The 12,472-nt window shown below is 38.6% G+C and overlaps 3 protein-coding genes across 6 annotated transcripts; all 3 read right to left on the reverse strand.

Moving 5' to 3' along the window:
- Nucleotides 1-123: 123 nt before the first annotated feature.
- Nucleotides 124-3,367, reverse strand: LOC143215203 (uncharacterized). Its single transcript, XM_076437133.1, has 3 exons — nucleotides 2,844-3,367; nucleotides 1,832-2,753; nucleotides 124-1,746 (listed from the first exon to the last, which is right to left on the reverse strand). The coding sequence occupies exons 1-3, from the start codon at nucleotides 2,961-2,963 to the stop codon at nucleotides 677-679; spliced, it is 2,112 nt and encodes a 703-aa protein (XP_076293248.1). The 5' UTR covers nucleotides 2,964-3,367; the 3' UTR covers nucleotides 124-676.
- Nucleotides 3,368-3,512: 145 nt separating this feature from the next.
- Ilp-2 (insulin-like peptide 2) lies at nucleotides 3,513-7,144 on the reverse strand. Of its 4 annotated transcripts, XM_076437163.1 has the most exons (6): nucleotides 6,804-7,144; nucleotides 5,214-6,680; nucleotides 4,958-5,111; nucleotides 4,609-4,859; nucleotides 4,119-4,335; nucleotides 3,513-3,968 (listed from the first exon to the last, which is right to left on the reverse strand). In XM_076437163.1, the coding sequence occupies exons 4-6, from the start codon at nucleotides 4,657-4,659 to the stop codon at nucleotides 3,832-3,834; spliced, it is 405 nt and encodes a 134-aa protein (XP_076293278.1). In that variant the 5' UTR covers nucleotides 4,660-4,859; nucleotides 4,958-5,111; nucleotides 5,214-6,680; nucleotides 6,804-7,144; the 3' UTR covers nucleotides 3,513-3,831. The 4 variants fall into 4 exon arrangements, with proteins under 4 accessions (XP_076293278.1, XP_076293281.1, XP_076293279.1 ...); XM_076437166.1 differs by lacking the exons at nucleotides 4,609-4,859; nucleotides 4,958-5,111 and having other exon boundaries at nucleotides 6,404-6,680; XM_076437164.1 differs by lacking the exons at nucleotides 4,609-4,859; nucleotides 4,958-5,111.
- Nucleotides 7,145-7,296: 152 nt separating this feature from the next.
- On the reverse strand, nucleotides 7,297-12,350 carry LOC143215199 (protein O-mannosyl-transferase Tmtc3). Its single transcript, XM_076437127.1, has 12 exons — nucleotides 11,591-12,350; nucleotides 11,151-11,287; nucleotides 10,956-11,037; nucleotides 10,630-10,729; nucleotides 10,431-10,546; nucleotides 10,187-10,359; nucleotides 9,842-10,097; nucleotides 9,583-9,731; nucleotides 9,201-9,513; nucleotides 8,831-9,121; nucleotides 8,571-8,753; nucleotides 7,297-8,497 (listed from the first exon to the last, which is right to left on the reverse strand). The coding sequence occupies exons 1-12, from the start codon at nucleotides 11,780-11,782 to the stop codon at nucleotides 7,469-7,471; spliced, it is 3,021 nt and encodes a 1,006-aa protein (XP_076293242.1). The 5' UTR covers nucleotides 11,783-12,350; the 3' UTR covers nucleotides 7,297-7,468.
- Between the last annotated feature and the right edge of the window lie 122 nt (nucleotides 12,351-12,472).

Genomic DNA, 12,472 nt, shown 5'->3' on the forward strand with positions numbered 1-12,472 from the left:
GCTTATCGATAGTACTATCGATAGTTCTCACTATCGATCAGTGTTGCCATAATGAGCTCCAGACGGAGCTCCCGTACCATCCCGTACTCTCCTACATACCCCTTCCACTATTCCATTCCAGCACCGTGCGCAGGCGCACACTCCACGGTCCCCATTGCGCACGTGCAACGTGTCTCATGCGTGTCTCCCATTCGTCCCACTCATTACTCATTCCCCGTCATCAAAGAAGGGGTACATCATTTCACTGATCAATTCACCGTGACTCCCCGCACATGGCATCACTGCTATCGATGGCTATCGATAGTTATCGATAGTTCTCACTACCAATGATTCACAAGTATCGCTCTCTGACGACAAAACGCCTAACAAAATTCAAACGATACAATGACACCAAATGACACCTAAATATCTAGTATTTAGCTTTAGCTGAGCAATCAGAAAATTATACGCATGAAAATATTTCCTGCGTGCATCATTGTTCAAACATTTAACTGAAGATGAATTATTTTTAATTTTTCTAGAAAAACATGATGTATTCTCAATATACATATACAGGTACCACAAAGTACAAAGGAAATATACAGTAGTTGCATATGTACAAGTTACTTAACATATAAATTATGTACTGAAATATTATTTACAGGTAAAAAAAGCTATTTACTTCTATAATAATAGATTAAGTTTCGTCAGGAACTGCCTCCGTTTCTCGATCATCCGGAACCGAAACACAGTTCCCTGGTCTAGATAAACTCTTTCCGTTCGACGGAATAATCTTGGAGCCTAGGACCCGGTTTTCTTGATGCGCAGGCATGTCGCAAAAGAGGCAACTCGTTTCTCCAAACACTTGGTCCAAACAAGGATGAAACATTAAACCGCATATTCGACATGTCTTGTATTGCATATCAGTTATTTGCAAGAGTGTAATGGCACATCTAGGCAGTATATGACCCTGTGAACATTTAGTAACTTTCCAGGACAGATCCTTTATTACTTCGCCACACAAATTGCATGCCTCCACTTTATTCATATCAAAATCAGATATCTTATCTAGAACTCGTTTAGCGAGCTTGGAAACCATAGTTGTTTCTTCGTTCTCTTCTCCCGCCAGATAAACTTCCAAGTACATTTTTAGCAAGTATATAGAAAGCTGCTGTTCTTGGTTTAAAGAAGAACGATTATCTAGCCGTTCGAGATAATTGCAAACTGTATGGATAAAAATTAAAGGCTGCGCTTCTGATACTTCTCCTGCGATGCTTCCTATACCATGAATCACTTTTTTCTTCTCACAAATTTCCATGATTACGGATGTCCACATCGCTATCTGTAGCTCGTTCAATGGCAACGATTCTAAATTCTTTGTTATCCTCGGCAATACAGCTCCAGCATCTTCCACTTTCGTCGCTTTTAATCTAATTACTTCTAAGCAGTCCCATTTGCGTTCCAATCTTTTTTCTTTGTTCTTTTTTAAAGCAAGCAATGGATCCCAATTCTCGTGCTTTAAAGTAAAGACATGAAGTTTACTGGGCTCTTTCATCACTAAATGATCATATACAGAACTCGGAGATGTTACGTTCACGAACATCATATAGTTCAAGGAATGAGCAAGACCTAAATATCGTGGACGACCTTGTTGCCACGCGATCTCTAATTGAGTTTTTGAAAAATTATCTTTGTTCGTATCAATCGCAAACATCAAGTTATTCTCTGTTGTAACTAATGCACAGTCCGCGTTAGCATAAGTCAATCCTAAAAATATTGAATTCCATTAAAATATAAAAGAAAAGACCCGTTAAACTACGATCTACAAAAGAATAATATTGTCTTTTTATACCTGAAATCATAAATCCTTCTAACTGGATGTGTTGGATACTTTTTAATGTTCCGTTTGTTGCTAAGTGCAACAAGAAAAGAAAACTACCTTTTGGAATAAGAATTCTCACAGTTGCATCCAATCTAGGGAGCAGCCTGATATCACCGATAGGTATGCGGTCCACGTAATCGTAATATTTTCTAGTTGCTCTAAGTTCAATTGTCTGTTCACGTTCTCCGATTGTCAGACCATGAATACGTCCATCGAGATATGCGATAATAATTATATGTTTTTTTATATCAACGCTAGTCCAATATATAGCATTTATTTTGACACAGTCGTCCAAGTGTATCGTGCCCACAATTTTGATGTCTGGGATTTCATCATGACACGACACGCTCGGAACTTTATAAATAATTATATCTCCATTCTGGTAGGCGACAGTAAGATACGCAAAATCTACAAAAAGCATGCTCCAAGTCATACAAGAAGCTTGTAACGCTTTTATAGAATTCTTTAGTGTTAGAAGCAAAGTAGGATTGCTTTTAAGAACTTTCAGCTTTCCGGTAATTTCATTTTTCACATCTTTGTAGCGTATAGTACTCAAATCATGCAAGGGGTACCAATCCGTGAGAATTTTGTGAACGATTAAAACAGCCCCTGTTGAAGTTAAAATTGTAAGAACACAATTGTTCGGATGTATTAGATTCTGCGGCGACCAGGCCAAGTCCACTATTTTTGGAATCATTTCCTTAACATTGGATATCTTGGGGGTCATACTTTCTTCCATTAAGGATGAGTAAATCTCTTCGCGAGGCAAATCCCAAATTGCAGATTCTATTTTATCCATTATAGCTTCCGTGGGAAAAATTGATGGTGCGTAAATGAAGGATCTTGAAAACTTTATGGTTGAGTGTGGGGACATTGGACTAGGTATTAGTTCCTGTACAAAATAATAATGTAGAATGTATTCGTTTTGTTTCACAAATCTTTTTATAAAACAACTAAAAAAGATATGTTACATTTCACTTACAAATACATGGACTCCTTTCTCGGTAAGAACTGATATATGATTGTCGTCGGACCATTGAACTGCAAACCTTGATATAACTGGTGGAGTGATTGCGAGACTATAAACTTCTTCTGTATCCATTGTTCGTAAAGCATTCACGTTATACAATTGTACATGAATCTTTGCTTTTGTCTACTGCTCTTAAAATAGAACTGTTACAAATAATATTACTGTTGATTATCGAATATATTTAAACACTCAATGTGTTTCTGAGATTTTACGCATTTTAGAACAGATACATATAAAACCTTTCTGAAAATTGTTTCGTACTTTCAATTCTCGATGTAACGGTGTCTTGACTTGATTCAACGAGAATACAAATAACAACAATAAAAATAACAAAAACACAATCTCCCGAAGATATATTGAAAACGTATAATTTTCTCTCTACGAAAATTTTTACTTTCGCGCGTATATATAAATATAAATATACTCAAGAGAGTATGCTAAATAATTTACATATTTAATATTCGCTTCTATGTAAATATTTACTATTTAAACGAGATGGCTGTACGACTAACCTATATCTGTTGCAATTCTTTCCATATTTGTAAAAAACAAAATATCGCATTATGCAATTCGATTTCTTACGCAATATATGCTTAATATAGTATTGATTAAATACAAATGAGATAAAATTTTATCATAAATTTTTATGTAAACACGCAGCGAACTAAATACATACACTGGTGCACTCCATCAATGTGTTCGTATTTATATATATTTATATAGGTACATTTCGTTCTCCATTTCATCACGATTTCATTCTAGACACGAAAGAATCGAATCAAATATATTACGTCTGCTAATGTACCATTAAAATTTCCGGCCGCGGTCCACGTTACTACAATATATTACTGTTCGAAGTAAAATAGAAAAGAAATAAACGACGATCCGGCTCATTTTCTAGGATCTAGATCTAGATTGAGACAGTTGTAGAAACGGTTCATTATGGATTGGCGCAGTAACTTTTCAGTTCCTCCGTGGTGCACGATTTTACACAACACTCCTCGTAAATACCCCGTCGATTTCTTCGAGTTTTCAACATGTTCTTCGCGTTTTCCACGGTCTTGTAGGGGTCCATTTCTAGAAAAAGCGGGTCTTTTCAACTCAATAAGCTATAAATATGTATTTGAGCCGTGCTATCATTATAAAGTAGTGTGTTAGCTGGCAAAACGATTGAGGAACGCTGCCGATATTTTACGAGTTGTAAGTATTGAATGATTTTTCTAATACCTTGGTTGCTTTTCTTGAATCGGGGATTGTAATCGCTCCCGCAGATTATTTGTAAAATGCTCGAAAGTTCTCGACCACAATATTTTCGCGCTTCGTGCTTAACTTGGCGATTTCGTCTGTATTTGAATAAATCCGAGTTCGCGCGTTCCGCTTCGGTCGTTAAGATCGTTACCACGAGTATCAAACTCACGAGCACAAGTAATCGGTAAGCGAACATCTGAAATTCAAGTAACGCTTTTTAATTATAAATAAATCGATCTGCGAGAGCCGTGTTGTGAATGTAATGCTATCCGAAAGGAAACCGTGTATATATGAAATTAGCGGGAAATTTAATTATGGCGCCTGAATTCGAACGATCAAAGTAATGCGGCATCTGTCAACGTTCTTGAAACTAATGTATCGTTTTGAAAATTTCTACACGCTCTAAATCAATAGCGATGGATTGTATTATAATTGATGAATTTTTATCGAGACTTATCAACAACGATACCTCATGCTGTCGCGTACCGCTTGACGAGACCAACTTATTTTTAGACAGCATTCCTGCAAATATAATATAGCTGCGCCATAGCCCACGTAAAAGAAGATTCGAAATGATTTATAGGGGCCTTAGAAATATTTTAACGATCGCAACCGATCTTATGCACCAAAATCTCAAGCATCTAGAAAGCAGCATCCTTTCCTTTCATTAATTAACTTTATTTTCCTTATTAAACTTCACCTTTGCATCAATAAGCGTTGCTAAAGAAGAAAAACAAATGTTTATTCTCGTCGGCGCCTGTAGTCGGTTCTTTTTCGTGTGAATTTATAAATAGAGATCTAGGTGAAAAAACCCATACCGACGATACACTCGACTTTATAATGTTAATTCCACTGCATGATTCACGAGCACCGATAGCATATAATCTTAATATAACTTCGTCTGCTAATATGGGATTTATTGAACAAGTATTTCCTTGATTTTATATAGGTAGGGCTAAGCCAAACACGATCCTTTGAAACGCAACATAATTTTATACGATCCATTTATCAGATAGGAGAAATGTTTATAATAAAACTAAAAAATATATATATATAAATAAAAGAACTACTTACTTATTATTAGTACGAATCGATAAATCAGGGAGACATATACCTATATATGTGTATACATATGTATAATATATATATATATATGTGTGCATGTGTATGTATTGTATATGTATTCGGTATTCATATGCATATATACATGTACGTATATCACGAGGTGCTATCACAGTCTGGTACTTTACTTTTCTCTCTTTTCTTTGTACATTAACCTTTACATTAATCAAGGAACAACATTCCAGGTAGTCTAATTTTCAGAATAAACCGACGAGTAAACACTGGCTAACAGTGGCTTGATAATCGAGACAAGCGTAGCAGAGCACTGGCAAAGTATTGCAAATATTGATTTTCATATGCCTCCTATTTTGATAAAAATTATAAATTGTATACCAGAATTGAAAACAAATGCATTAAAGCAGATAAGAGAGTCGTAAATACACCGATAAAACGAAATTAATAACGTGAACGATAGGACAAGTTATGCTTGAACGATGAAAAATATATATTCCTATTTTGCGCAACTGTATGTATATATAACTAACTATTCGATCATAGACATATGTCGCTCCTTGATAAATTAATAACGACAATTATAAAAACTCCTTTGCAGGCTCGAAAATCTGCATTCTTTTCCTCTTTCTCCCTTTATCGGAAACGTTCTTTTTTTGTTTTACGAATTGCGAAGATTTCCTCTTGAATGTGTGAATCGCGAAGAATCTTCTTGCCGATGATCACGATGAAATGATCGATTTCCCCAGGGCGAATCTAATGTTCTATTATCACGGGAAAATTGTTTAAACATCCGCAATGAAAGTTACTAGAACATGGAAAACTAATAGGAGACTCGTGGCAATGCATTGTTCTTTTTTCCTCTTGTTTGTCTTCATTTCATTTGATATCTATCGGCGCAACTAAAAGTTTTCTATTCTCGAAATTGTGAAACCATTTTTTCACGGACGAGTTGCAAATTTACTTTTCTGTAGGTATAATACACTGCATGCACACTTTCAACACTTTTTATACGGAGACAGAAATGAAAATAGGGTCGGGAAAGCACGCGTTCGGCACACTAGATCCTTCAGCGACTGTAACCGTTCTGTCCTGTTTAAAATTACGACAACTTGTAAAATACATGATTCGCCGCTCTCTCCTCGGTATCAATCGCAGAAAGTAAATGTGCGAACAGTCGACGTACTTACTCCAACTTTACTCAGTTCTTTCCTTTTTTTCACTGCCGCGGTCGTATTCCCGACATTATCGCACTACTTCATTATCTATTATTGCTTAAACGCGCTAATATGGTAAGCATTCCGTTTCCATCGTCATTTATTCATACGTTTCGTTTGTCGCCCAAAGTAATTGGAATTAACGACAGAACTTGCAAACGTCGAGTATCCCATTAGCGTGCGATTTCTTCTCAAATTAATAAAATCGACGACAAGCATAGATTTCGCACGGCTCTTATTGTCCTAAACTCTAGAAGCACGAACAAATGAGGTGATGTTAAGTTGATGAATAAATGAATTTCGGTGAAATTAGGATAAGCGAATTAAAATGAGCCTGGAGTTTGTTAATACGCGTCGTAGTATAAACACTTACCGATCCCCGGAAAGGTGAACATACGCTGAGGACGGGTGAGAAAATTATGTCACTGAAAATGGTTACCGGGTTCCTTATAAAGCTGCAGACGCATCTTTAGTAATACTGAACGATCAGGATGTGTTCATTAAGCACGTTACACATATGTCACCTTTCTTTAATTATTAAACATCCGACGATACAAGGCTAATGTGACATCTCGTTGCATACGCGTTGTCGGTACACGTGGCCAATCAACTGTAAAAATGTCAAATAATTAATAGCGAAACCTACCTGGCAGTTTCAAGTTGCAAAATATTTCAGAACAACGAAATAGCAAAGAAATTGTTAAATCGGTAGGTACACTGTACCGGGGATGAAAACATAAAGTTTACCGGTATGTTACTAAATATGTACATATGTATCACGTTGAATAAATTGTCAAAAGGATACTACGAACGAATAAGTACGAATTCCAATGTCGCGGGAGATCTATAAAGAAGAAGAAAAGAGATACACATTTTTTAAATATATTTTACAAAACATTCTATTCGTACAGCATATAAAACAATACTCTGTATTCATTTTATATTCACACATTAGCTCTATACGGCTGTACCACCATATTCTTTCGTTATACATAGAATATAACTTTATACAATATTCGGCGGATCGTAACGTCATTGTTATGAGAATGCGGTGTCCTTTGTTTGACGTGTGGTGTCTACATGTTTTCCGCCAGCCGGGAAGATCGGCGCGACTTGATCAAATTGCTCGGAATTCATCGTTTTGCCTGCACGTTCCCGATCGATTGTCAATTCCGTCGCGTCCCCGCTGAAACCTCTTTCAGACGGATGTTCCTGTATGTCGTTCGAACTTGAACTCGGGCTCGGGCTCGTGGGTTTATCCATGTCGTTATGCATATCCAACGCGTCTACTTTCGCCTCGTTCAACGGAACCATTCCAGGTTTCGACGGACTCTTCAGGTGTATTATATTATTATTCAGCGAGTCTGTGCTACTTTGTTTACCCGCTACATGATTGTGGTGATTCGAGAAAACAGAATCTGTGTTCCCCAAGAACTGGTTACCACTATTAACCATGTTCCCAGGTCCTCCTGCGGCAGACGAGCTACCGGCATTACTGCCAGTCGAAATGTCTCCCATGTTGAAATTTCTCTCCTTCGGAGTGGTCTGCCAAAACGAATCGTCGAAGACCTCTGTGTCCCGTTGTTCTGAAGGTAGCCTGTTGATACGAGCCTTCACGATGGCTAGGTGTCTGTGCACGTAGTCTTGTTGGGGTGCCAAAGCCGCCGCCCGCTCCAAACACTGAGCAGCCAAGCCCAACTTACCACGTTCCACCATCACCACGCACAAATTGTGTAGACCTTGGATATTTGTTGGATCCAATTGTAGTATACGACGGTAACAGTTCTCGGCAGCATCCAAGTCTTTTATATTGTTTATGTAGATATCTCCTAGAAGAATTAATCCTTTAACGTGGTCCGGGTGGAATCTAACTAGCTGATTCAAGAACGGCGCTGCTTCGAGAGGACGTTGCTCGTCAGCCAATAACAGAGCCAAATTGAACAGGGCAGATCGGAAATCTTCTTTTAGAGCGACCGCGTTTCGGAACCATCGTTCGGCGCTTCCGCTATCGTGATCATCCATGGCCAACATTCCGAGATTGAAATGTACTCGCTCATTATTCGAATCCTAAAAATATACGCGAATTTTGTCAGACTATCTTTTACAAATTTAGTAATACATGACGAGGAATAGAAAGTACCTTTCTCAAAAGTTTCAGAAGTCTTTCTCGAGCTACTTTTCGCAGCTCTGCGCGTCCCAGTTCTTGAAGTAAAATGGCCGAATTCAGCAAAGCTTGTTCGTGTTCCGGATCAAATTCTAACGCTTTATCCAAATATGCCAGAGCTTGGGATGCTTTTCCTTGTTCCAAGAATACAACTCCAAGCTTAACAAGTAACAATTCTGTAAACTCTGACATTCCTGCCGCGCATCTCCTCCAATAAAATCTCTTCGAATACTTACATTGTAATAGATATCTGGATTATTACTGTCGTAGAAAAGAGCTCGCTCGTAAACTTCTTGGGCTTCTTTAGTACGATTTAGTTTAATTAAGACGTCGCCTCGATTAATATATGCTTGCGTGTAATCAGCGCGCATACTAATCGCCTGTCTATAAAGCAAATCGGCCTCTTCTAACCTAGTTGCATTCTTTGCTATTAAGTTCGCTAAATTCACAAACACATTCAAATGATTCGGTGCTATTCGCGCTTGGTAAGACTCTCCAGGTTTTGCTTTCGGTAATAACGATTTTGCCTAAAAGAAACAGATGTAACAACGAGTATAGGAAAGTTAACAGATACAACCCATTTGATGTTTTGCAAATACAACTTACTTTCAAATACGCGTCTTCGGCCTCTTTGAACATTTTCAGATGATTGTAAGTTCTGCCTACGTTAATGTGTGCGCCAATATCGTCGCCTTGAACTTGCACGGCCATATTAAAAAAGTTCAGTGCTTCTTTAAATTGTCCTTGACTTTCCAATGCGTGTCCGACATTATTCAACAATTTGGCATTGCGATTATTCACTTTCAATCCTGACATGAATATGGAATATTCGTCCAACCAATCGTAATTTCTGATGAAAGTTTTCGTCGAGTGGGCGGCCAGAAGTGTAATTAGTAAAAATAGTGTGAGTTTCTTGAATCTACAAATGAGAAGATACACATTAATGATAAGCAGGTTTCCCGAACGAGCGAGAATACGATAAATTTACTTTTTATCGCACAAAATACTCCATCCGTATCCGACAAGCATACAGAATCCCATAGACGGTGCGTACAATACTCTTTCAGCGATGACGAATCCAACCGGGAAAAAGAGATTCGAGGCAGGTAAAAATGGCAGTATCATCATGGCCAAACTCTGTTCAAACGATGATGATATAAAGATTTCGGAAGAAGCTAATACATATCATATGTACACCAGCCATGTGTTACATTGAATTTTCCATAGTAAACATATTCAATGCTAACCATAATAAGAACGATGGAGGTTTGCCTATTGGGTGTTAAAATTGCCGTTGCCAATAGTCCTAATACCGTCGTGTGTGTTGCTATAGTAGCGAGATTCCGAAGGTCTGTAAAACTTTCTATCAACGGTATCGTTCCCATAGTCCAATCACAGCATAAATCGTTTGGAAGAAATAACAGCCTTAAATTGACTGCTGCGAGGTAATTGTATGTAAGCTGCCTTACTGGCGTTGGTGCCACGGATGCAGGATTGTCGAATCTGAAATATAATCGAAAAGAATCATACGGTGCAATCTGCGAGCAATCTCGAATATTCTGTACAAGGCGTATGGAATTTTTTGTGGATACCTGGTAAATACAGGTAACTTTGAGCCCATTACATGTAGTCGAAGTATGAGTAAACTAAATGTAACAAGTGTAAGGGCAGTCAAACGTTTTGTACCTTCACTGGACCAAGCAAGGGCTATTTTTTTCCCACCGAAAGCTGCCTTTAATGTCAGGAAAATATCCATTGCTCTAACCTGTGTAAAATAATATATCACAAATTTAACAAAAATACCATAACGTTAATCGACTCTTTATGTACATTTACCTTTTGTACAACGAAAATCTCGTACAATACGCAAACAGCGGTAGCCGTTATTCCTTGTTCTTTGCACAACATGGCAGTACAAACAAACAACATAGATAATATCAAGGACTTCCATTCTATAAAAAATGTAGATGTAAGTTGTACCATTTAAAGTAAAAGGTATGGTAACTTAATGGAAGTATAAGAGAGCCATCTTCACCTGTTGATCTTTTACTCCTGCAACATTTAGTATACGTGATTAAAGCTGCCAGGTAAAATAAAGAAGACAGTGTCTCTGCTCTTCCCACCACTCCTGTAACCTTTAATACACGATTATCCACTGATAATGTATTTGCATGCGATCTAGGAACTACGAAGCGATCGATCGCTCGACGTCGACCCTTTGAATCTGGATACAGTATTGAAAGATTGTCGCCGAAGAGAGGAACAACGACTAGAAATAACGATCGAATCATATTCTCATACATAAATTCAAGGTAACGTCGATCGATTCGATCGAAATCAATACCAATTTGTGGAACTTACTGCCTCTGTATGTATAGGATGCACCGCGAATAGTAGAGAAGACACAAACGTTGCGGAATCAGACAGAAACATCAAACAAGTCCTGCAACATCGATTGACATTGGTTTTGTACAAACTTACTGTAATTTCAATGTATAACTTAAAGTGATTTTTGACTTATCCGTTAACAATCAATATACATTAAAGCAAACATACCTAAAATATAATAAGCATACTGCAACATGTAGGATCACATTAAGTAAATGGTATCCCACAGGATCCAATTGATGAATCAAGTAATTCCATCTAAATGTGAGAACGCACAATGGCCTGTAAGATTTGTGCGATTGCTCCTGTACAAAAGAAACATCAAAATAATATTTTCTTCCCAAGTAAAAATACCGGCCGGCCGGCGTGTAAAGAAGTTCAGGAAATCAGATCGGTGCGAGATCGATTTAAATTTAATAAGATTGAATCGGATCGAACCGATTCGAACCGAACCGAATCGAACCCGAATCGGATCGAATCGAATCGAATCGAAAGGTAGGAAAAGGAGGAGAAGAGTTCAACGGATCAATACACAAGAAGGTAGACAAGAGTGACGGGGGAGGGGGAAGGAGAAGGGGAAAGCGCCTCCATCCTGTCAACCAACCCACCTTGTGCATAGGAGTGCCCCAGAAATCATTGTAAAACACATTTTTCAGGGGTGTATGAGGCCTCAAGTCTCGATTATCCTTGATCGCAGAAATGTCATCGAAAACGAAGCCGCAATTCAAGCTGTTCAGATAGACGACGAAAGCGCTTATGGCGACGATCGCCGCGAGTGCTCCCCGCGCAGGCACTCCCATCACAAATAAGACATCGATCGGCCGTCTTTTTTTTTTTGGCGATTTTCAAATTGGAAACTCTGTCGAACAACACACTTCTCGATTTTTCTCCCACGCCGCTGGTATTCCGGTGTCTCACCCCGCGATCTTCTTCGTTCGCTATCTAACTAATCTATCTATCTGCCTAGCTATTTGTTGTGTCGAGTCGAGACGAGACTTTAACCCCGCGATGTCCAGAAGAAACACAGGAATCTCATCTTCAGGCACGTAGACGCAGACTCGTTGGTTTTCTGGCTCATCGCGGACACTTTACGTGTCTAATGCGTCCAGATACGAGCGCGCTTTTTCACAGAACGACTTCCGGAACTTCGTCGAGAACATATCAAACGAGAAACAAAGCTTCTGTTCCCGATTAAACGTTTCACCCCAAGAGCAGTTTGTCTGTCAACGTCAACCGATCGAACGATCGTTGTACCCGCGCGTCAAGATCCAATTCAACTGTCAAAAGATAGACGAGTATATACGACCGAACGACGACGCACGCCACGTACCGTGAAACGAGGCACAACGCAAATACGACAGCGACGACGCGCATCCACTTCAGCCCGAGTTCGCATGCGCGTATTTCGATTCAGCGCGAACTACACAAGTACGCTGCTCGAAACAATTTTCGTCCACGTAATGCCAAGCGATTTTCACAGGTTTTGTTTA

The sequence above is a fragment of the Lasioglossum baleicum genome, chromosome 13, assembly GCF_051020765.1.
Source record: "Lasioglossum baleicum chromosome 13, iyLasBale1, whole genome shotgun sequence".
Taxonomy (NCBI): domain Eukaryota; kingdom Metazoa; phylum Arthropoda; class Insecta; order Hymenoptera; family Halictidae; genus Lasioglossum; species Lasioglossum baleicum.

Bases quoted from the DNA above. Each gene is read 5' to 3' on its own strand.
- LOC143215203 (XM_076437133.1), bottom strand. From the start codon at position 2,963: ATGGATACAGAAGAAGTTTATAGTCTCGCAATCACTCCACCAGTTATA. The intron at 2,754-2,843 runs GTAAGTGAAATG...TATTTTGTACAG, and splicing joins AGAAAGGAGTCCATGTATTT to GAACTAATACCTAGTCCAAT. The intron at 1,747-1,831 runs GTATAAAAAGAC...CAATATTTTTAG, and splicing joins AGAAGGATTTATGATTTCAG to GATTGACTTATGCTAACGCG.
- Ilp-2 (XM_076437163.1), bottom strand. From the start codon at position 4,659: ATGCTGTCTAAAAATAAGTTGGTCTCGTCAAGCGGTACGCGACAGCAT. The intron at 4,336-4,608 runs GTATCGTTGTTG...CTTGAATTTCAG, and splicing joins GCGGTACGCGACAGCATGAG to ATGTTCGCTTACCGATTACT. The intron at 3,969-4,118 runs GTATTAGAAAAA...CGCTTTTTCTAG, and splicing joins ATTCAAGAAAAGCAACCAAG to AAATGGACCCCTACAAGACC.
- LOC143215199 (XM_076437127.1), bottom strand. From the start codon at position 11,782: ATGGGAGTGCCTGCGCGGGGAGCACTCGCGGCGATCGTCGCCATAAGC. The intron at 11,038-11,150 runs GTATGTTTGCTT...TCGATGTTGCAG, and splicing joins GTATGCTTATTATATTTTAG to GACTTGTTTGATGTTTCTGT. The intron at 10,730-10,955 runs GTAAGTTCCACA...CGTGTATTAAAG, and splicing joins ATCCTATACATACAGAGGCA to GTTACAGGAGTGGTGGGAAG.